General features: G+C 51.1%; 1 protein-coding gene across 2 annotated transcripts in view; it reads left to right on the plus strand.

The window, feature by feature from the left end:
• Nucleotides 1-7,488: 7,488 nt before the first annotated feature.
• Dop1b (DOP1 leucine zipper like protein B) overlaps nt 7,489-20,987 on the plus strand; it is an 88,963-nt gene continuing 75,464 nt past the window's right edge. For both annotated transcript variants that reach the window (XM_055614866.1, XM_055614867.1), the window contains exons 1-2: nt 7,489-7,604; nt 10,929-11,093. In XM_055614866.1, coding sequence (XP_055470841.1) covers nt 10,956-11,093 — 138 coding nt within the window. In that variant the 5' untranslated portion in view covers nt 7,489-7,604; nt 10,929-10,955. The remainder of the gene's footprint in view (nt 7,605-10,928; nt 11,094-20,987) is intronic.

The following is a 20,987-nucleotide window of genomic DNA, read 5'->3' on the forward strand; positions in this document are numbered from 1 at the left end:
TTTCATGTGCTGTTGGTTTTTATCTTATGTCTGTGTGTGTGTTTGTGTACTATGTGCATGCCGGGTGCCCACAGAGGCCTGCAGGGGGGTTTGGACCCGTGGAATGTTGCTATAGCTGCTCAGGAAGGCCCTGCGAGAGCAGCAAGCGCTCCTAGCAGCCCCCCAGCCTGCAAGCTTCCAGAGTCCTGCTGCTGGGAGGGCGGGAAGGGGGAGACACGGGGAGCCACTGAGCTCTGCAGCAAGGCTTAAACACAGACCGGAAGTGGAGGAGTCAACTGCCCGGTCTTTTTCTACTTCCTCTTCGATCACCACCCAACCCCAGTTGGCGAGTGAAGCTTAGGAGACCCTTGCTAGCCGCACCACTCGGAAGAGCACTATATCCACAGCAGCCCTCGATCTGCTGCTCCTCCCCCTCTGGGTCCCCAAGGTTGAGGTGACAAGTGTAGGTGACTTGGTCTGGCTCTAACGGAAGCAGGACCAGTTGAACTGGTTTAGGGCTGGAGCCGTGAATGGCCACACCCTAACCATTGCGACCTTACAGACAGCCTGGCAGGCCATAGCCCTCAAGAGGAGCGTTTACAAAGCTGACGGAGGATGAGCCCCCTTCAACGGCCTCAGATAGTTCCTGAGAGCATGGGCAGCTAAGAGGTGCTTCAAGGCACCCTCATTTCCTCTTTCCCTTAACTAGGTTCAAGTGAACAGTTGCTGGCAGTCGAAAGGAACTTGAATGATAGAAATGCATTCAAGTATTTCATGGTATGTTGTAGAGAAAATGATAATCAGGCTTGAACCCAAAGGAAAGCAAAATCATGAACTGAAGGCAGCCGCTTGTGTGTCACTCTGCTGTTTCCCCGCAGTGTCCCTTGGTCACTGACAACACTATCATTTCCCTTTTTCTTCCTCTTTTTTGGGGGGTGGGGTGGCTAGCATAGAAAAAGTGAGTCTCACAATGACATTGCCACATACCACATGTCCTTCTTAAATTTTTATTTGTTTTTACGGGTGTGTGTGTGTGTGTGTGTGTTAATGACCTGTCATGAGTAAGCCCGGACGTCTGCGTGCCTCAGTATGTATGGAGGTCAGAGGACAACACTCAGGAATCTCTCCACTTCAGGGGCCAGAAATCTAACTCGGGTGTTCAGGCTTTGCGTGACAGGTGTTTTTAACTTCTGAGCCATCTTGACAACCCACGTCTGAAGCAGGGACCTTTTGAAAGAGGGGCTATTTCAGAGTTGGGTTTTTGAAGTAGAGACTCGCTCTGTAGTACAGGCTGGCCTAGAACTAGGTAGCGCAAACTTGTATTCATTCCTGCTCCAGCCTCTCCGGCTTCAGTCACAGGCGCAAGCTGTCAGGCCGCGCATTCACTCTCAAATGAAGACGGATGTAAATTACCTTGTCCTGGGTCACACAGCTGTGGAGAGCTGAGGCACAGCCAGGACCGTGTGAATGAAAAGCCCTTTGGGCTCTGACCCTGGGCACACCTGGTTCTGTTGTAGTCCTACAAGCCATGGGTGACTCTGCTGATACACATATATGTTTGTGCATGTGTATGTATATGGAGTGTTTTAAGACCCTGGTGACCCTTCATCCATCAAAATAAAGAGACAAGACCCTTTACTATTTCCAAGCTTAGGCCTTGGCTGGGCAGACTCAACTAGCTCATCTAAATTAACCCAGACACCAGCCCCATCCAGCCACGTGGCGTGTTATTATACCTTCAAGGCCCGTAGTCACATGGACCCCTCTCCAGTGTCCTGGAGAAAAGGCCTTCCTCTTTCTCTTGCCCAGGAAGTCCCGCTTTCTACTTCTCTCTCTGGCCAGCTATAGGCTGTCAGCCTTTTTTATTATCCAATCAGGGATAATTTGGGAGGCAAAGTTTACAGCAAAGAGCAGCAAGGATCTTGGAGGGGCAAGCAGTTAACGTTTGAATACATAGTAAGTTTTAGATAACCCCAACAAGGGAGATCTTGGGATCTCTGTGACCTTCTCAGGCGTAGAGAGACAAGCCATGGGAGTTCAGCTCAACACTCAGTAGCAAGCATTGGTTCAAACTTCGGACATTTGTCCCTCTGTGGTTTATTTTAGGCATCTCTAAGCATACTTTGGTGACAATGATTCTGGTGATTATTGGCTCAATCCCACATGCACAGCAAAGCATACATGAATCTTTCTGAGGAACAAAGTAAATGAAATAAATAAGATCAGACATGTCTTCGTAAAGTCCATGTGATGCCTTCCATAAAGACAGGTTCTACAGACTGAGAAAATAATGATGATAATGATGATGATGATGATGATGGTAGGGAGGATCCAGTGCCGGAGAAGCCTCTCTTCATTCAGATAGAGCAAAGGTCAGAAGCCAGAATGCACATCTGCTCTAGCTTTCTAGGCAGATGATAGATGTTACACGTGAAGGAACAATGGTGTATACTCAACATTCCCATGGTTCCCATGTGTTTGTTTGTTTGTTTGTTTGTTTGTTTGTTTGTTTGTTTTGGTTTGGTTTTTTGAGACAGGGTTTCTCTGTGTAGCCATGCTGTCCTGGATTCACTCTGTAGACCAGGCAGGCCTCAAACTCACAGAGATCTGCCAGCCTCTGCCTCCTCGAGTGCAGGGATCACAGGCATGCACCACCATGCCCAGCTGGTGCGGCATATTTTAAAGGAACCACACCTTTTACCGTCTATTTCTGAGGCAGATGGAGCCAGAAGTCCCTTCTACCTCAGGCTTTCTAGGTCAGCATTGGTGTGGCACATGTGCCACACCAGCCAGGTAGAAAATCGGAACAGCAAGAACATGTCAGGATGGCATAAGTGAGGATAAGCAGGACAGAGACTCACTTAAGTAGCAAGAGGCTGCAAAGTGGCCACAGCATGAGTATAGAACAGAGTTGCATCTGGCCTCTCCACTAAGAGAAACAGGGGAGAGAAAGAAATGGGTCCTACCAGGCAGAGGCAGAACTTAAGGGCCCACGGAGGTTGCCATCCAGGTGTGGGGACTAGGCTCTTAGAGAATCATTAGCATCTGTATATCCAAACTTCTAAAGGATGGAATAGCCTGAACTACAAAACGCAGTAGGCTTTGTTTTCTGGTGCTCTCTCTTTTCTGAGACAGGGTCTCTCTATGTAGTCCTGGCTGGCCTAGAATTCACTATGTAGACCAGGCTGACCTCAAACTCGAAGAGAGCTGCCTGCCTCTGCCTCTGTGTGTTGGGTTCTAGTGCACCCTTAAATGTCAACAGGAGGGGTGAAGGTTCAGCTAACCTCTGTCCCATAGTGAAGGGTATGCTGGAGTTCTAAAGTTCACATGAATGTGGAATTTGAAGTTCTCTAGTCTGACTTATCTTGCAAGGAACCTGCACACGACTAAGTAGATTTTGAAGTGTAATAACACCGCCTGACCGAAGAGGACACTTTTAAAATCAATTAAGTTTTGGATATAATAGGAACTGAATCCAGAGCTCCACCATTGAGGTTCATCCTCTGCCTAGCTTTTCTTGTTTGGAGTTTTTTGTTTAAGACAATGTCCTAAGTAAACAAGATTTATTTATTTTATGTATATGAGTGTTCTATCTGCATTTATACCTGCCAGAAGAGGGACTCAGTTCACATTATAGATGGTTGTGAGCCACCATGTGGTGGCCAGGAATTGAACTCATGACCTTTAGGAAGAGCAGACAGTCCTCTCAGCTGCCGAGCCATCTCTCCATCCCATCCTATGGCAGTTTATACAAGTAGAGTCCCCATGATATAGGATTATATATTTGAATACTTAGTCACCAATTGGTGGAATTGTTTGGGAAAGATTATAGGTGTGCACTGGGGTTTCAGTGTGGTTCCACACCATCTCTCTCCACCTCTGCCCCTGCCTTGTGCTGACAGAACAGATGTGAGTTCATCTACCCTGCACCCCGTGCCATGCCCGCCTGCCTGGTGCTATGCTCTCCGACATGATAGACTCTAACCGTCTCAAACTGTGAGCCCCCGATGGCTTTCTGTTAAAAGTTGCCTTGGTGGCAACGTGTTGCCACAGCAATAGAAGAGTAGCTAAGACAGAAGCCCGAGGCAAGCAGGGCAGAAACTGAAGAAAAGGCCTTGAAGGACCACTGCTCCCTGGCTTACCCCCATCGCTTGCTCCACCTGGCATCTTATTATTACTGCTCAGAGGTGGCACATCAACCATTAACATCTTAATGATATGCCCTCAGGCCAGTCTCATGGAGGCAACTCCTCCCGAGGTTTCCTTTTCCAGGAAGCTTGCTCAAGTTGACCAAAACTAAGTAACCAGCATAGACTGGTTCTCACATAACCGAGGTGGTGTCAAACTTGAGACACTCCTATCTCAGCCTTATCTCAGTTTTTCCCTTCCTTAACCTCTTTTAGCACAGGCTAGCCTCAGACTAGCTATGTGGCCTGGGCTGGAGGTGAACTCCTGGGATTAAGTACTGGGATTACAACTGAACATCACTATCTCAGATCAGCTCATATTTTCTGAAATAGGGGGTCTCGTGTAACCCAGGCTAGCCCTGATGCCTCCACCTCCCAAGTGCTAAGTTTATAGACATGGACAACCATACTCAGTTCAATTTTTCCTGTGCATGTATGTGTATGCGTGTTCATATGTGTGAGTAAGTACCTATGCACACATGTGCCTATGGAGGCCAGATGTTGACATCAACTGTCTTTTTTGATCACTCTCCTCCTTTTATGTCTTGAGGCAGAATTTATTATTTGAACCAAGAGCTCACCAATCCAGCTAGGCTAGCTAACTTACTTGAAAATCCTGTCTCTGCCTCACAGCTACTGGAATTACAGTGGGCTGCTCCACCTGCCCAGGAGCCCCTGGGTGCTGGGGATTTGAACTCAGGGCCTCCTGCTTGTCATTCCAACATTGCATGATTTTACATGACCGCATGTGCTGGCCACACAATCCTCGACATGTCTGGGAAGAGAGACTTCACCCCAGAAAAGCCTCCATCAGATTGCCTGTAGGCATGCATCCCTGTGGGCCTTCTCTTGATTAATAATGGACGGGGGTGGGGGAGGAGTGGCACCACTCCTGGGTAGGTGGCTCTGGGAAGTGTAAGAGAAGCGGCTGAACAAGCCAGTAAGCAGTATTCCCGCATGGCCTCTTCTTCAATTTCTGCCTCCAAATTCCTGCCTGAACTTCCTGCCTAGCCTCAATTCAGGGTAGGGACATGTAAACAGAATAAGCCCTTGTCCCTGAAATTGCTTGTAATCATGGTGTTCTCTCACAGCAACAGAAACCAAACTAGGACAGTGTATTGGGACAGATGTTAGCTTTGACAAGCAGGTGGGCTTTCTTTTCCTTTCTTTAAAGCAATTCTTTCTGCTCAGTGCACTATGAGCTGGTTAAACCTTGAAGACTGTCAAGAAAAAAAAAGTAGCTCAACAGGGTATGGTGGTGCCCGCCTTTAACCCCAGCACTCAGGATGCTGAGGCAGGTGAATCTCTGTGAGTCTGAGGCCACCTGGTCTACAAAGAGAGTTCCAGGACAGCCTGGGCTGTTACACAGAGAAACCCTGTTTCGAAAAACCAACCAACCAACCAAACAATGACAGAAACTAGCTGGGTGTGGTATTAGATGCCCTTTATCCCATCTCAGGAGGCAGAGGCAGGTAGAGCTCTGAGTCTTGCTTGTTTTTTTTTGTTTTGTTTTCCAAGACAGGGTTTCTCTATGTAGACTTGGCTGTCCTGGACTCACTTTATAGACCAGGCTGGCCTTGAACTCCCAGCCAGGATTCCAGAGTGAGTTTCAGAGTGTGTAGCCAGGGCTACACAGAGAAACATTCTCTCAAAAAACCAAGAGAAAAAAAAAAAAAAAACACCTTGCCAATTGTTGTTTTGCCATTTTGTTCAGCCTCTAAGATGAGAGTTTATCAAATCTTCCTTAGGAAGTTGATGTTCCTAAAATCAATATTTTCCTGTTACCTTTGCCCAATTCTTTTCTTTCTCACTCCCTCCATTTTAAGATCACACTTAAAGCCATTCACCAGAAGGTTAGGGCACTTGGAATCCAGAAAATGGATGGACTAAAGGTCATTAGCATATCCATTCCTGTTTAGGGTTGTCATTTGTTTTTTTTTGGGTGTTGTTTTGTTTTTTTACATTTATTTATTTTGTATGTGTGATGTGCATTCACCTGCTTGTGCTACAGTGTGAGCTTTTAGGAGCTGGTTTTCTTCTCCTGGAGTCAAACTCAGTCTTAGCAGCAAGTGTCTTTACCCACTTGCTCACCTGGATAGCTCTAATTTGGGATCTGATATAAACCACATGTATTTCTCCCAGAAACCTATATAAATATTCACTGAGCGTTATAAACAATTACTCAATGGATTTGGACCGTTACTATTTCCGTGATGAAACATCATGATAAAATCAACTTGGGGAGGAAAGGATTTGGTTACCCTTCCCTCTCACTGTTCAGCAGTGAATGAAGTCAGGACAGGAACTCAGACAGGGCAGGAACCTGCAGGCAGGAGCTGATAAAGAGACCACGATGCTTACTGGCTCGCTCCCCGTGGCTTGCTCAGCCTGATTTCTTGTCGCACCCAGGACCACCAGCCTAGGTGTGCCCTCACTCCCCCATCAATCACTAATTAAGAAAATGCCCTACAGGTTTGTCTGTTTATGGCCAGATGTTATGGAGGCATTCTCTCCACTAAGGTCCCCTCCTTTTTAGATAATTCTAGCTTGTGTCAAGTTGACATAAAACTAGCCAGCACAGATGGCTCTTTCTAAACTTTCGTTGAGTGCCTTGCCCCAGACTAGATCCAGAACAGGTGAAAGTGAAGAGGCCACCACTGAAATGACATTAGTCAGTAGGTGGCGCTGTTTCCGCTGTCTGGGAGCCACTGCTGGAGTAATCAAGAAAGGGTCAATGTCGGGGTGAACCCTGCGAGTTCCCGACCCCACCGCTCTTCTTGACCCGCAGCTAACAGGGTAGGTTTAGAGATGTTAATGTCCGAAGATGCAGGGACCCCTTGACCCGGAGTGTCCTGTCCCGTCCCGCCCACCCCTCGCCTTCTGCTCCCGGAGTTTGGAATTATTCCTGTCTCCTCCCGCGGAGGAGGATGTAGGTGTGGTCCTGACGAAGCTTGGAAACAGCCCTCAGGGGCCGAAGAAGCAGGGACAGGGACAGCTCCGGGCAGGCCCTGACTGAAGTCCCACCATCCGTCCGGCGGAACCTCCACGCGCCCGGAGCCCCTGCAAGAGCCAAGAGCCGAGGTCCCACCCATCCCGCCACCAAGGCCCCGCCCACGAGCCCGAAGTCCCGCCCACGAGGAGAGAGGCACCAGCGTGCCCTCGAGGCTCCGCCCCCAACGTCACGACCCCGCCCATCATGGTCCGGGTCCGCCTCCGCCGCGGGCCCCGCCCCGCGCCGCGGGCCCGCCTCCAGGCCCCGCCCCCCGAGGCTCCGCCTTCCGGCCCCGCCTCCAGCAGCCTGGCTCCCGGGAGCGGCGCCGGCTGTGCCGAGGTGCTGCGCGTCCTCCGCGTCCGCGTCCCCTGCCGAAGCGCTGAGCCGCCGTCTCCCGCAGCCCACGGGCTCCGCCCCACGCCGGCCGCCGAGGGCCGCGGTCGCCGGTGAGTCCCGTCCCCGCGGGCCCGCGGCGGCGGGTGCGCAGGGCTCGGGTGGCGGCGCGTCTGCTGCAGTGCGGGTTCGGCCGCGCGTGGGTGTGGGCTTCTGACCCGGCCTTCCGCGCCTGGCAGGGTCCCGCGGGCCGGCCTCGCGCCGCAGGTGGAGGTCTGGGGCCCCCTCTCTCCGCCTGGCCGGCCGCGGCGGTGCTGGAAGCCCGGCCTTTGTTGGGCAGGGCTTCCCGGTTCCCCGTGGGGTCCCAGCTTCCGAGCGTGCACCCGCCGGCCTGGCCCTGCGCCTGCGGATTAGCCGCTGAGGAAGTGCTCCTCCGGTGGCAGCAGCGCCCCTCGGGAAACCTGTCTAGGGTTGTTTGCTGAGCCCCCCCGCCCCCCTTTTAAAAGCTCTTCCTGCGAGGTGTCAGGTGTCTTACGTTTTTTTCCTAGTGCCGTTTGATCTCAGTGTGAAAGACCGACTTCAAAACTGGGCCAGTTGGTTGGTGGCCCAGATGCGGGGACGTTATCTTCAGGAAAGTGGGAAGGCTGCTTGTTGTCGGCTTTTACTGTGTTCATCTTACTCCTTCCTCGTAACCGACTTCCGGGATCTAGCAGATGGCTTTGGGGCTTTCACTTGAGCTAAGGCATTAGGACTGGCCGGTGAGAGCTGTTATGGACAGCTTTGTGTTTTCAGGCAAACGCGTCAGGTGCACGGGTGCTGTCCTTTGTGTGTACTGGGCGGTAGCCTCCATAGCGCTCTCAGTGTACCGAACTGTTGCATCTCCCAGAGGAGTCGGCATAGCTTGCAAGCAGAGCTGTATGGAGGTTGACTTGGCCGTTCCTGCACTTGTATGACAGATTCCCGCTGAACTGAGCCCGATTCCTACATGTACTACCAATTCCTAATGTTCCCGTCTTTCGGCATGGGACTCCGGTGTGCTTCGTAAGTGAAGGACGTGTGGAGCTGACGTAGAGAGAGGCTGCGTAGTTTTGCATTCCCTGTGCCCCATATTTTGCAGGTGTTTGCTTGAATACTTCCTAAGCTTCTTAGAGGGGCTGCTGTGCCAGCTAGCACCAGATCATAACAGAGAACTCACCTGCCTCTTCTTACCTGGCCGATGGCCTTGCCACAGGCAGCCAGGCACTCCTACCCTGAGCACTCATCTTATCAGTGATGCGGCTCTTCCTGGTAACACCGGAGTCCACGCCTGTGGACCCTGGGAACTCCTCCACTGATAGCTGGGCTTCCTCCTTCCCCTCATATGTGATATGAGAGGAAAGTCCATATCACAGAGAGAGAGAGAGAGGAACTTTGGGTTCCATTTCTCAGGAAGACCATCCGTTTGACTTTGAGGCAAAGTCTGTCCTTGAGCCCTGAGCCCAGGTTAGGACAGGCTTATGGACATGGAGCCCAGCGATAGGGTTACAGGTGCATGTCCTACTACACCTGGCCTTTTATTTTATTTCTAGTTTTATTTGAGACAGGGTTTCTCTGTGTAGCCTTGGCTGTCTTGTACTCACTTTGCAGACCAGGCTGGCCTCGAATTCACAAATATCCACCTGCCTCAGCCTCCCAGAGTGTGGGGATTACAGGTGTGCACATCTGGCCTTTTTATAGGGGTTCTGGGGAATGGAATTCAGGTCCTCAGCGCTTTCTGACTGCGCCATCTCTCCTGCCCAAACTCAGCACCCCAGCCCACCCTCTGTCACTGTATTCCAATTCAGCTGCAATTCCTCTCCTTCAGTTAGAGACCCAGTCCTGCTCAAGTTTCTCTCCTTGGCTGTGAGACACTTAATAAACAAACTGAGTGTGGGATTTCAGGACTGAAAATTCCTTAGAGAAAAAAGGGGATGGCGGGGAGCTCAGCTGTCGACTTTGTGGTTGTAGAACCTTTGTAGACTGGATCTGCTTCTCGCTGATTATCACCTTTTCCTTCTGTTTTCACAAACCGTGAAGCCTGTTATTTCACAAAAGCTTACAGATCCTGCTGAGAATGACTTCTGCATCCTGCAGGGCAGCTCTGGCAGGATGAATGTCTTAGAACATGCCCACCACAGTGAAGGGGCAGAGGGCGGAGCTTTGCAGAATGGCGAAGGAGGCATTGGTGGTATGGGGAGAGCTTTACATGGGGCAGCAGAGGATTCTGGGAGTGGTGGGGGAGAACCTGAGAAGGGGAGGAGAATGAGAGTGGCGGAGTCTGGACCCATGCAGAGGGGCAGGGCCCTTGTGGCAGAACCAGCAGGACTTGGGTTGAGTGTGACAGGCTAAGGGAAGGGAGCTGGAGCAACATGCCTGGCCCACAGAGGGGGCCCGTGTTGCAGTGGGAAAATGAGGGAAGAGCTTGCTGACTGGATGAAATTCAGAGTTTAGTTGAGTTTTAAGTGTTAATTTGGGTATAATTTACAGACCATAAAATTCAGCAGGTGTATAATTCAGCGATTTTCAGTAGATTTACAGAGTTTATGAGCAGTGACTGCCATAGCCACATTCCAGTGACCTCAGCACAACCCTATCTCTGTCTGCTTCTGGTCCACCCAGGCGACCGCTAACCTGCTTACCATCAGGAGAGACTGGCCCACCTTGGCTATTTCATCCAAATGGAATTATTCAGTATACACACTTGGCTGGCCATTTCCACTAAGCTTATGTTTTTTTTCTCCCCACCCCACCCCCACCGTATCTCATGCCCTCTACCCCCAGTCTACCTGTGTCTGTCTGTCTGTCCGTCCTGACCCCCAGGATCTGATATTTCTGAGGTCGGTCTTGAACTCACTGTGTCTCTGATGATAACCTTGAACTCTAAATCTCTTGCCTCACTGCCCATTGCTGTGATTACAGACATGCTCCCCACAGGTGGCCAGAACTCCTGTAACAAGTACTTTATCCACTGAGCCATCTTGCCAGCCCTCTTACTTGACTTTTGTGGAGAATATTTCCAGTCTCCTAGTCTAGTTGTAGAGGATTGAATTGCTAAATGGACCTTTCAGGTTGAAAGAACTCCCTTAGGTTTGATAAAGGCCAGTTGCTGGGGGGAGCCTTCTGCACTCAGAATTACCAGCCAGCGGTAGGTTGTACTTTTGCTAGTTTTGTCCGTTAGGCAGATCCGAGCATTCTTGCTGCTTTCTGCCCAGTGCGCTTGTCCCTCAGAACCCCTGCGGGCTGGAGCTCTTTATCACTGTTTTCTCAGTGCCTGGCCTAGGAGTCTTGCTAAATATTTGAAGTGGATCACCCAGTGAGTCTGTGAACAGAGTGTGGACACAGGTCTCTCAAGACTCTGAGCTGGGGAGGATTTCTGCCTGGGAGCAGTTCCCTCATGCGTTTTCTGGTTTCACGTTTAGATCCCTCCCTCACTGTGAGCATGTAAGATGGAGCCAGAGGAGCAGGAGCTGCTGAATGATTACAGATACAGAAGTTACTCCTCGGTTATTGAAAAGGCTCTACGGAACTTCGAGTCCTCCAGTGAGTGGGCGGATCTCATCTCCTCGCTGGGCAAGCTCAACAAGGTACTGGCATTTCCTGTGTGGAAGGTGTGGAAGTGGGGTGAAGCTGTCAGGAAAGAGAGGCGACGTGGGATTCGGCAGCTCAGGCTTGCCCATGCTGAGTTCACAGTACTGCACATAACTTCCAGTGGTTTCTGAACACGGAGTTCACTGTGCTGGTGTTTTATAGCTTTAATATGGTTGGAGGGGCCTTTTCTTTCCTTTTCTGTTTTAAGTGACAAGGTTTCTCGGGGAAGCCCTGATGGAACTCACTCTGTAGACCAGGCTGGCCACCTGTCCCTGCCTCTAAGTGCTGGGATTAAAGGTGTGTCCTGGCACATCTGGCTGGGAGTGGTCTTTTCCCTTAAGTCTGTGTACTGATAGAATTTAAAATTATCAGCCCAGTTATTCAAAGACTATTCTTTGTCTTCCAATGGGGATTTTTCTGTTTCCTTTGTGCTGTGCTTTTTGGGCCCTTTCATTGCTGACTGGAAACTTCTAGAACAGAAAGCACAGTAATTGTGTGTGGGGGATGATGTGTGTGTCTGTGTATGTGTGTGAGGGGGATGCCATGTGTGTATATGTTTGGATGTGGAGATCAGATGGAGCTCCAGCTGCCTCTGTATGACCTTCCTGACCTGCCCAAAGGGAAGCCTCGGCAGGGACTCCTCGGTGCTCAGTGACCGCTGTGGTGCACAGTAGACAGCTGCTGGGTGTGAAAGGTTGTTCCTCCCAGGCTCTCTCGCCAACACTTGGGTTTGGAACATGAGTGTCAGGTGGGAGGTGGAGGATCTTCTCCGAAGAGGTCAGGGAACGCGAGCAAACCCCGCTGAGGAGAGGGACTGCCTCTTTCCCAGGTAGACGGCAGCATGTGAGAAGAATGGACATGGCGCCTGGCACACTGCCTGGGCAGCGGTTGTGTCCCCCTGTGCCCATCTCAACACCCTCAGTCTGAGGCCAGAATGCAGTCTCCAAAGTGCTTGCCTGGCATGCCTAAGGCCCTGCACTCAGGCCCAGCATGGGTGGGGCAGCAGCTCCGCTTGGCAGATGGCTTGGTGAGATAGGAGGTTGCTGCTCACTGGCTAGGAAACTCCTGGTCTCCTGCAAGGCACATTTACGTGGAACTGTCACAGGCTGGTGCTCAACAGGACAGACAAACGTCTAGTCCCGAGCTCTGTGTTTAGATAGGATACAGGAGCCCGAGGTTCTGTGGTCGGCATCCCCAGTCGAGGATGCTGAGAGGAGGGGAGGAAGGTCACACTCAGGAGGTCTCAGGGGAGGCTGAGTCCTGCTGGATGCTCAGCCTGGCTTAGCTGCTGTCTAAGAGCATTCGGTGGAGAGGGACCAGGGGCTGAAGGCAGCTCAAAGCACAGGAGCAGTGCAAAGCCAGCCGGAGCTAGTATGCGGCTCCAGAACAAACAGAAGCCCCAAACTAAAGACAGAAAAGATCAAACTAAAGACAAAAGAACACTGTGATTTTTTTTTTTTTTTTTTTTACAAGACAGGGTTTCTCTGTGTAGCCTTGGCTGTCCCTGAACTCATTGAGTAGCCCAGGCTGGCCTCAAACTCAGAGATCCATCTGCCTCTGCCTCTTGAGTAAGCCATCACTGCCCTGCTTCAGTATGTTTTTTTTTTTTTTAATATTTATTTATTTTATGTATATGAGTGCTCTATATGCCTGTACACCAGCACGCCAGAAGAGGGCATCAGATCCCATTTTAGATGGTTGTGAGCTACCACATGGGTCCTGGGAATTGAACTTGGGACCTCTGAAAGAGCAAGACAGTCCTCTTAATGCTGAGCCATCTCTCCAGCCCCCAGTATGCTTTATGTTTTTTAATTGCAGGAAAAAGCAATAGTATTCATTATATCTATTTTTAAAAAAGGGTTTATTTTTAAAGTGTGTGTGTGTGTGTGTCTGTGTGTCTTGGGGGCTGTGTGCACTTGAAGGTAGGTGCCTGCAGAGGCCAGAGCAGCAGATCCTCTCGTAGCTGAAGTTACAGGTCACAGGAATCAAACTCCACAAGAGAGCAAGTGCTCTGCACTCCAAGCCATCTCTCCAGTCCCTCTTTTGTGGGCTTTTAAGACAGTCTCTCATGTAGCCCAGGCTGGCTTTGAACTCACGGTACAGCTTAGGTTGGCCTTGACCCCGAATCCTCCTGCATCCCACTCTGTGCTGAGATTACAGGTGTCTATCGCTGAATCTGGCTGGTTTTCCTTAATTGAAATAAAGTACATGTTCTCCGGTAAAATACATAAGTGTGCGGTGAGTGGGCTTTAGCACGCTTACGGTGACACACAGCCGTCACCAGTCTCCTATCACAAAGTGTCATCTCCAGGAGGCTGAGCCCTGTCCCCCGCAGGCTTTCACTCTGTGCAGAGCCCTCAGGCACGACTGGGATTGCCAGCGTGCAGTCCTCTGTGTCTGCCTTATTTAGCGGAGTCCAAGGCTCACCCACGTGTGGTACGTTGCTGCCACATGCATGGCCCTTGCCTTCTTCACTCCTGTGGGCAGACCACATTTTTATGTCTTTTGCCAGGTGTTTTGGTTGTTACGCTTGTTTCTGTATTTTGTTGTCTCCTTTTTCTACGTTTATTTGCTTGTTTTGTGCGTCTTCGTGGGTGAGCTCCTGCCAGTGTGTGCACATCAGTGGGCAACCCACGGGGTCAGTTGTCTTCTTCACCACGTGAGTGCGATGTGTTGAAGTCAGGCTTAGGGGACGCATCCTCACTACTGAGTCATCTGGCGGCCCTCTTTTTTCTTTTTCTTAAGGTGCGGGTTGTGTCCCAGGGCCTTCCTAGGCTAGGCAGGCCCTCTGCCACTGAGCTGGTGCCCAGCCCCAGCCTGCAGCAGACGTTCTTACAGATGAAACCATTGAGTCATCCGCAGCTGTGCTTCACTTACTCAAGGTCTGCCGGGCTGTTCTGACAGCTGTAGTGCTTTTCACGACTCAGCGGTGCGCCAGGGCTCCAGCTTCTCATCCTTTCTGATAGCGGCTTTCTTCTTTTGTTTGTAACAGCAGCCGTCCTACTCTATGTGAGGTTATAACCCATTGTGGCTTAAAAACATGTGTGTGCACATGCTTGGGGCCATATGTATATCACAGGACATATAGAGAGGTCAGAGGACGAATAGAAGGACTCCGTTTTTTCCTTTTACCGAGTCCTGAGAATTAATTCAGGTCACTAATTTGCATTCAAGCACCATTATTCATTGGGCCATCTCTCTCGTCCCCTAGGAGGGACAAGGAGAGGGAGAGAGAGAGAGAGAGAGAGAGAGTGTGTGTGTGTGTTTAAATGTGTGTGAACATTTTGTAGGTGTCTTAGTATTTCCTTGCTGTGAATAGACATCCTGACCTCGGCAAGTGTAAGCTACACCAGATGAGCCGGTTAATATCAGCTGTGAACTCGATGAGGCAAACCGTCGGTCATATCCACGTGAGAGTTTCTAGACTGAGGTAACCAAGGAGGGAAGGCCCAGCGCAAATGTGGGCGGTTCCGTTCCCTGGGCTGAGGTCCTGGACGAGGAGAAAGCGAGCTGCGGACCACTGCTCATCTCCCTGCACTTCCAAAGGGCCTGGGAGAAGCAAGGGGAGAGGGACAGCCCTGTCACAGCCTGGTTGTCCCACGGGCACGTCTGATCGCCCCTTCTTCAAGTGTTGTAGGCAGCAGAGCCAGAGGACCCTGCCAAGACCTGTGCTCAGGTAGAGCACAGGAGACTTTCATGATGTGTCCGTGTGCCGCACGGCTGGAGTTTATTAAGAAAGCATTTTAACACAGACTTCACCTGGGCATTAGGGGGAGAAAGAGATACCGAGGAAAGAGTCAGTTTGTACCCAAGAGCTGGTGAGCTCCTCAGGAGGAGTTGTGTTCAAGTGTCTTGGTGACAACTGTGTACAATTTGGCTTTTGAAGTTAGATGTGTCCACAGGTTTCTGAGGAGCTGTTCTCTTTATTTTTTCCTTTTAGGTTATGGGATCTGAGGGTGGTTCCTGAGGTGTGTGGGACAGAATTTTGGTCTGATGAGACAAAAATCACAGGAATTCAAGGAATCCTTACTGTAGCAAAACACAGGAGTTGAGACAAGGATCATAATTGTATTTGTGAGATTCTCAGAAAGTTGTGGATTTTGTAGGGAAAAGGAGTAAGGTCAAGTACAAGGTTGTGTACACTCTGACCATAGGCCTGGCGCAATGCCATTCTCACCTTCCTGGAGGAGGTTTCTCTGCGGAGGAAGAAACCTGTTCCTAGACCACCTCCACAGCAGACTCAGTTGTGTCAAAATTCTCTGTTCAGCTGGCTAAAGACCTCAGCCAGGCTCTGTGGATCAGTTTGCATCTTAAAACGTTTTCCGTAAACAGAGCCAGGTGTGCTGGTAAAGGCCTGTAATCCCAGCAGCTGGGCGGTGGAGGCAAGAGATCACTCAGTCCAGGCCTCCAGCTACGTAGTGTGTTTAAGATTATCCCGGGCTACCGAAGACTGTACTAAATTTGCATAAATAGACCCATCCTCCTGCTCTGCCCTTTTTCACTCAGCAAAGCTATTCTGAAGGTCAACCAAATTGCTGATACTAAGTGCGTTTTCCTTCCCTGCCCCTTTTTCTTCTTCCTCCTTCTGTCCTGTCTCATAAGGACCCCGTGAGACTCTCTGAAGTAGGCACTTGAATGCCTCCCTCTGCCACAGGCAGCCCACTTGCAGGCTGGCAGGTGCTCGGACTTCACACCGAGATTAGTAGGCCTGACAGTGAAGTCCAGAAGTCACGGTTCAAAAGCTCCTTTCTCACGGATGCCCGGTTGGGTATTTTTCACCCACCAATAGAGGCCACAGTGTTATTTCTTCAGACCTTTTCACTGCCCAAGAGCCTTGTGGAGAAGTTCGCCTTGTTGTGACCCTGGTCAGGCAGGGACCTTGGAAACATAGGGCAGGTACCACTGCTGTCTCCAGATAGCCTTCCTGATGACTTGAGCCCCGCTGTAGAGCTCTGTACCCATTCCTTTAAGAATGGAGGGCACTGTGGGTGTCCCACAAATGTGTGTGAGGATCCTCGAAGCGTGCGGCAGCTCTTCCTAGCTCTGACCAGCTGGCCCAGCACTCCTCACTCCTGCTACCTGGTCCCTGACAAGGCAGGTGATGGTGCCCCTCCCAGCTCTTCACCCCTAGCTCTCCATTGTGATAGCTCTGTCCAGAACTGAGGTTTTGGCTGCTCGCTAGCCACCTTCTAATGTTCTTCCCTGATAGGCCTGGTCCCAGTGTGTGACAGCAACTTCTGACTTCTGCTGTGTTGTGTCCAGCACTGGGGTTTAGATGACATCATGGCCATTACGGTAGACCACGGAGGGCCTTGCTGAGACTCTGAGGGCGTTGCTGACTCAGCGCCTCGTGGGAGCCGCTCAAACATGACACAGCTGAGGTGTTTTCTGGGAAGAACCTTCTGTCTGAAAGGGAGTCTGTTAACACTTTTGAACAGTTCTTAACCAGAGCAGTCTATTTATTCTGTTTGGGTGAATGAATGTGTTTGTAGTTCATCCTTTCCAGTCTGCTGGAGGGATGGAAGTTGACCAAGTTCACACAGATAATTAAGTCTCCCGTGACCAGTAAGGACACCACAGCAGTGTGTCATCCGGCAGAGTGGTGCTCAGGGTGCAGGAAGCAGCTAGTGAACTGTTCCATTGCTCTGTGGAAAACTCCAGCCCCGAGTCTCTCTCTGGAGAAAGTGTCATTAGTAGATGCTTAGGTTAGGTGAGGTCATCGGGTGGGCCCTTGTCTGATAGGAATGTGGCCTTGAAAGAGGCAAAAAGGTTCTAGGTAAAGACCCAGCCAGGAGGAGACCTGAGTCACCTGTCCTTGGTCATGGCCCCTGGTTCTGTGAGGTAAGTGTGTCGTTTCCAGCACACAGTATGTAGTGATCCGTAAAGGCAGCTGAGGAAAGGGGCTGAGGAAAGTTAGCGCTGGCCACTTTTCAATCCCGACAACGGTTCAGACACAAACCAACCCCCAAGCTGGTATTTGAGCCTGATATAGCTGTCCTCCTCAGGGGCCACGCCCCCAGCCAGGCCTTCTCAACACACAGTAACCAGAACACAGTCATACAAAGTCACTGAGACTCAGCCACAGAGCCCCCTTCCAGCCCCACACACTGAGGTGTGATGGATTTTGACATGTGCGCTGCCGGAGATTGTGACTGTGACCTCTGGAAGTTCCCTCTTGGTATTTCATGTCCACATCATCAAACAGCTGCTGCCCTCCTTTCTGTCACCGTGGTAAACAGAGCCAGGTGTGCTGGTAAAGGCCTGTAATCCCAGCAGCTGGGCGGTGGAGGCAAGAGACTCACTCAGTCCAGGCCTCCAGCTACGTAGTGTGTTTAAGGTTATCCCGGGCTACTGAAGACTGTGCTAAATTTGCATAAATAGACCCATCCTCCTGCTCTGTCCTTTTTCACTCAGCAAAGATATTCTGAAGGTCAACCAAGTTGCAGATACTGATAACTCACTCACCCTGTACTGCTGAGCCAGCACCACTGAAACAGTTTGTGGAGCCATTCCCTGGTAATGGACCGTTGTGTTCCTTCCAGTGGGCGTGTGTTTTCATTTTTTTTAATGACATGTTTGTATGTTCGTGTGAGGATTCCCTGGCACTGGAGTCACAAACAGCTGTGAGCTGCCATGTGGGTGCTGGGACTTGAACCTGGCTCTGTTGGAAAGGCAGCCAGTGCTCTTAACCACTGAGCCATCTCTCCGGCCTGTGTTTTAATTTTTTTTTTCAGGACAGGGTCCAGGATGTTCTGCACCAGGCTGGCCTTGAACTCACAGAGATCCACCTGCTTCTGCATCTCTGAGTGCTGAGATTACAGGTGTGCACCACCTCCATGCCCAGCTGTGTTTTGTGCGTGTGTGTGTGTGTGTGTGTGTGTGTGTGTGTGTGTGTGCAGGCACATGTCCCAGTGATTGTGTAGAAGCCAGAAACAGAGCTGGGAGCACTTTGAGTTACAGGCTTGTTAACCAGGGTGCTGGGCTCCAGACCCTGTTCCTCAGGATTGCACAACAAACACTCCTAACTCCTGAGCCTCCGCTCTGGCCCCCAGGATGATGCTCTGCTGTCCACCCTGCCATGACTGGGACCGCAGCCCTTCTGGTCGTCAGCAGTTGCTGTGGGCAGACATGACCACTGTTCATAGGGAAAGGAGAAGAAGTTGGTTGTGATGTGCATTTCCCACACGGCAGATAATTACAGTGTTAGCCTGGGTCGTTGTGAATTTAGTGCCATGACATAAAACGCAAAGGTCGGTGTAAGAGCCTTCAAGAGCCTTCGGCGCTGTGTCTCGTAACCAGTCACTGGGGTCGGGGAGCGCCCTGAGGTAAATCGTGATGTGATCGGCTAGTTAGCAGCTTAGGTGGCCTTCAGGAGAATGTAGTCATGAGAACTGAGAGACAGACAGACAGACAAATTGACAGTCCTTCCCAGCTCTCAGTATTGCATGTGTGTGCTGTGCACGGAAGTGCACATGCCTGCAGAGCGGTTGTCAGATCCCTGGAGCTGAAGTCACCAGCAGTGGTGAGTGGCCCGACATGGATGCGGGGCACGAGCAGAACCAGCTCCCAGCCACTGGGGACCTGGCCAGCCCCAGTCGAGAAGTGGTAACGGCATGTATTCCTTCCACGCACAGTTTCCAGGCACACCAAAAACTGTCCCCTGGCCGAGCGGATGGCCCACCAGGCCCGAGGGGGAGAGCAGGCAGGTGATGTCATCAGGCAGGTCCTGGCACACGGTGATTCCATATTCCATTGGCGTTTCTCTCTGTCTCCTCAAGAATCAGTCTGTCCATAGCGACTGTGTGTGTCATTTCCTCAGCTGGAGAGATGGCGTCGCCGTTATCGCACACGCCGGTCTTGCCTCAGAAAGCGGAAGTTCAGTTCCCAGGACCCACACCAGACAGCTCACAACCGCCCGGAACTCCAACTCCAGGGTAACACCTACAGCCACATGCACGTGCCCACACTTAGACACGTACACATTATGTTTTAAAATAAAATACGCCCTTAAGAGAGTGTGTCCAACATGAGTGACGCAAAAAGCGTTCCCTCCTCTGCGGGTGACGGGCCCTTCTTACTGGTGCTAGAGTGACCCCAGCTAGCCTGGTGTGTTGGAAGGCAGTCTGCATGGGCTGCTGTGGAAGGCAGGAGCATGAGCGTGGTGTTCGAGCAGCTGGGCTCAGTTCAGATTCCTCCCCTCTGAGTGTGAGGTGGGTGTGTGCCACCCAACAGCCAGCCCCTTTCTTGTTAAGAAGACCCCTGCCATGTAGAGAGGTCATGTGGGCATGTGTTCTGAGGTAGCCTGAGAAAGATCCCCGCTATGAAGAGAGGTCACGTGAGTGTGTGTTCTGAGGTAGCCCAAGGCCTAATGTCCAAGCTCTCAGATATTGTCCTCATGATTCATTTTCCATGGCAGGGATTACTTTGGGTGTGGCCTTGTGACTTCTTGTACCCCTAGAAGTGGCAGGAAGGCTGCAGGCCGGCTTCGGAAAGGGATTTCCTCTGCTACAAATGCATACAGGCAGCAAGCACTTATTGTGTGTGTGTGTTTTGTTCCGTTGAGAGTGGACTGTTTTTGTTGCTTAGCCCGGGCAGACATCCTAGCTCTTGACAGGAAAACACGGGGTAAGAGTGAGCTCGGCCCTGTGCATGGCCACTCAAGAAGCATGTGTTGATGTCCTCTGCATAAGGGTTGGAATCCTGCTCCTCCTCATGGAGTGCCTCAGCCATCACCGTGGCATCCGGGTGGTGCTCTGTGTGCCCCACCGGATTTGCTAGCATCCTGGCCTCTTGTCTGCGACCTGCTGCCATGCCTCTCCCCGCCTCCACCCCCAACTGAAAAGCGTCACATCTCCAGGCAGTCCTGAATGTCTCCCAGGACAGCAGTGCCCTAGACCTTCAGTTTTAGAAATTATGTTTTCTTTATTTAAAGCTTCCTGGTTGGATAGTCTGTGTCCACACACCCGGACGTGTCCCAGCCAAGTTCCTCATTTAAGCTCGCTTGCTCCACGGGCCTGTGTAGACATAGTTGACATTGTCAGTAAATGTGTTTGTGTGTCTTTAAAGGATACAGAATGGGGCTGAGGGCGGAGCTCATTTTGCCTAGTATCCGCCAGGCCAGGTTCAGCCCCACAGTGCTGCCAAAGGGGAATCAATGAAGGAGTGGGTTTTTCTGGGAGTATCGCTCATGTGTAGAACCTTTGCCTAGAGTGTCAGAGGTCCCGGGTTCAAACCCCACAATAAGAAATTAAGACAAGTAAGTCTTCCTGTGCCTCAAGAAAATAAAAAGGTGCACAGTGCCCCTTGCCAATCCCTGGCCTTTTATCCTCACTGAGTGGCAGCTGGCTGGCAGCCTGGTGGGCTGGACGGATCAGGGCTCTTCCTGAGTCCCTGGAGGCTAAGCTCAGAACCCATTGTGTTTCTGAGGAGCCATGGTGGTCAGTGCCCGGTATGCCAACCTTGGTGGCCTGCTCTTAGTCCTGAATGGCTCAGGACAAGTTTCAGCGACAGCAGAGCCTGTCCCGCCTGACGTCATCTGCTCTGCGGCAAGCTCCTCTGTGTGCTGGTACAGCCTGTTCCCACCAGACCCCTGATCCTCTGCAGCCAGCTTGTTTCTGATCCAGGCAAGCAAACAGCATAGAGAGGGAGACCAGAAGAGGATCGAACCAGACCGGAGCTGCTGACATCAGGACAGCATGTGGGAGAACTGTGACCTCCACTCCGGGCTGGGACTCTGCATTTTACATCCCTTGATATTCTTGCCTCCTGGTTGGCCGCTGGCTGCAAGGACTTGCCCATTGTGGAGCTGGCATGCACTTCAGAACCCTACGGCATTTATTTTATTGATGGGGGGGGGGGGTCTGGTCATTGTTACAGCACGTGTGTGGAGG

The sequence above is a fragment of the Psammomys obesus genome, unplaced genomic scaffold, assembly GCF_907164565.1.
Source record: "Psammomys obesus unplaced genomic scaffold, mPsaObe1.curated_primary_1811, whole genome shotgun sequence".
Lineage (NCBI taxonomy): Eukaryota > Metazoa > Chordata > Mammalia > Rodentia > Muridae > Psammomys > Psammomys obesus.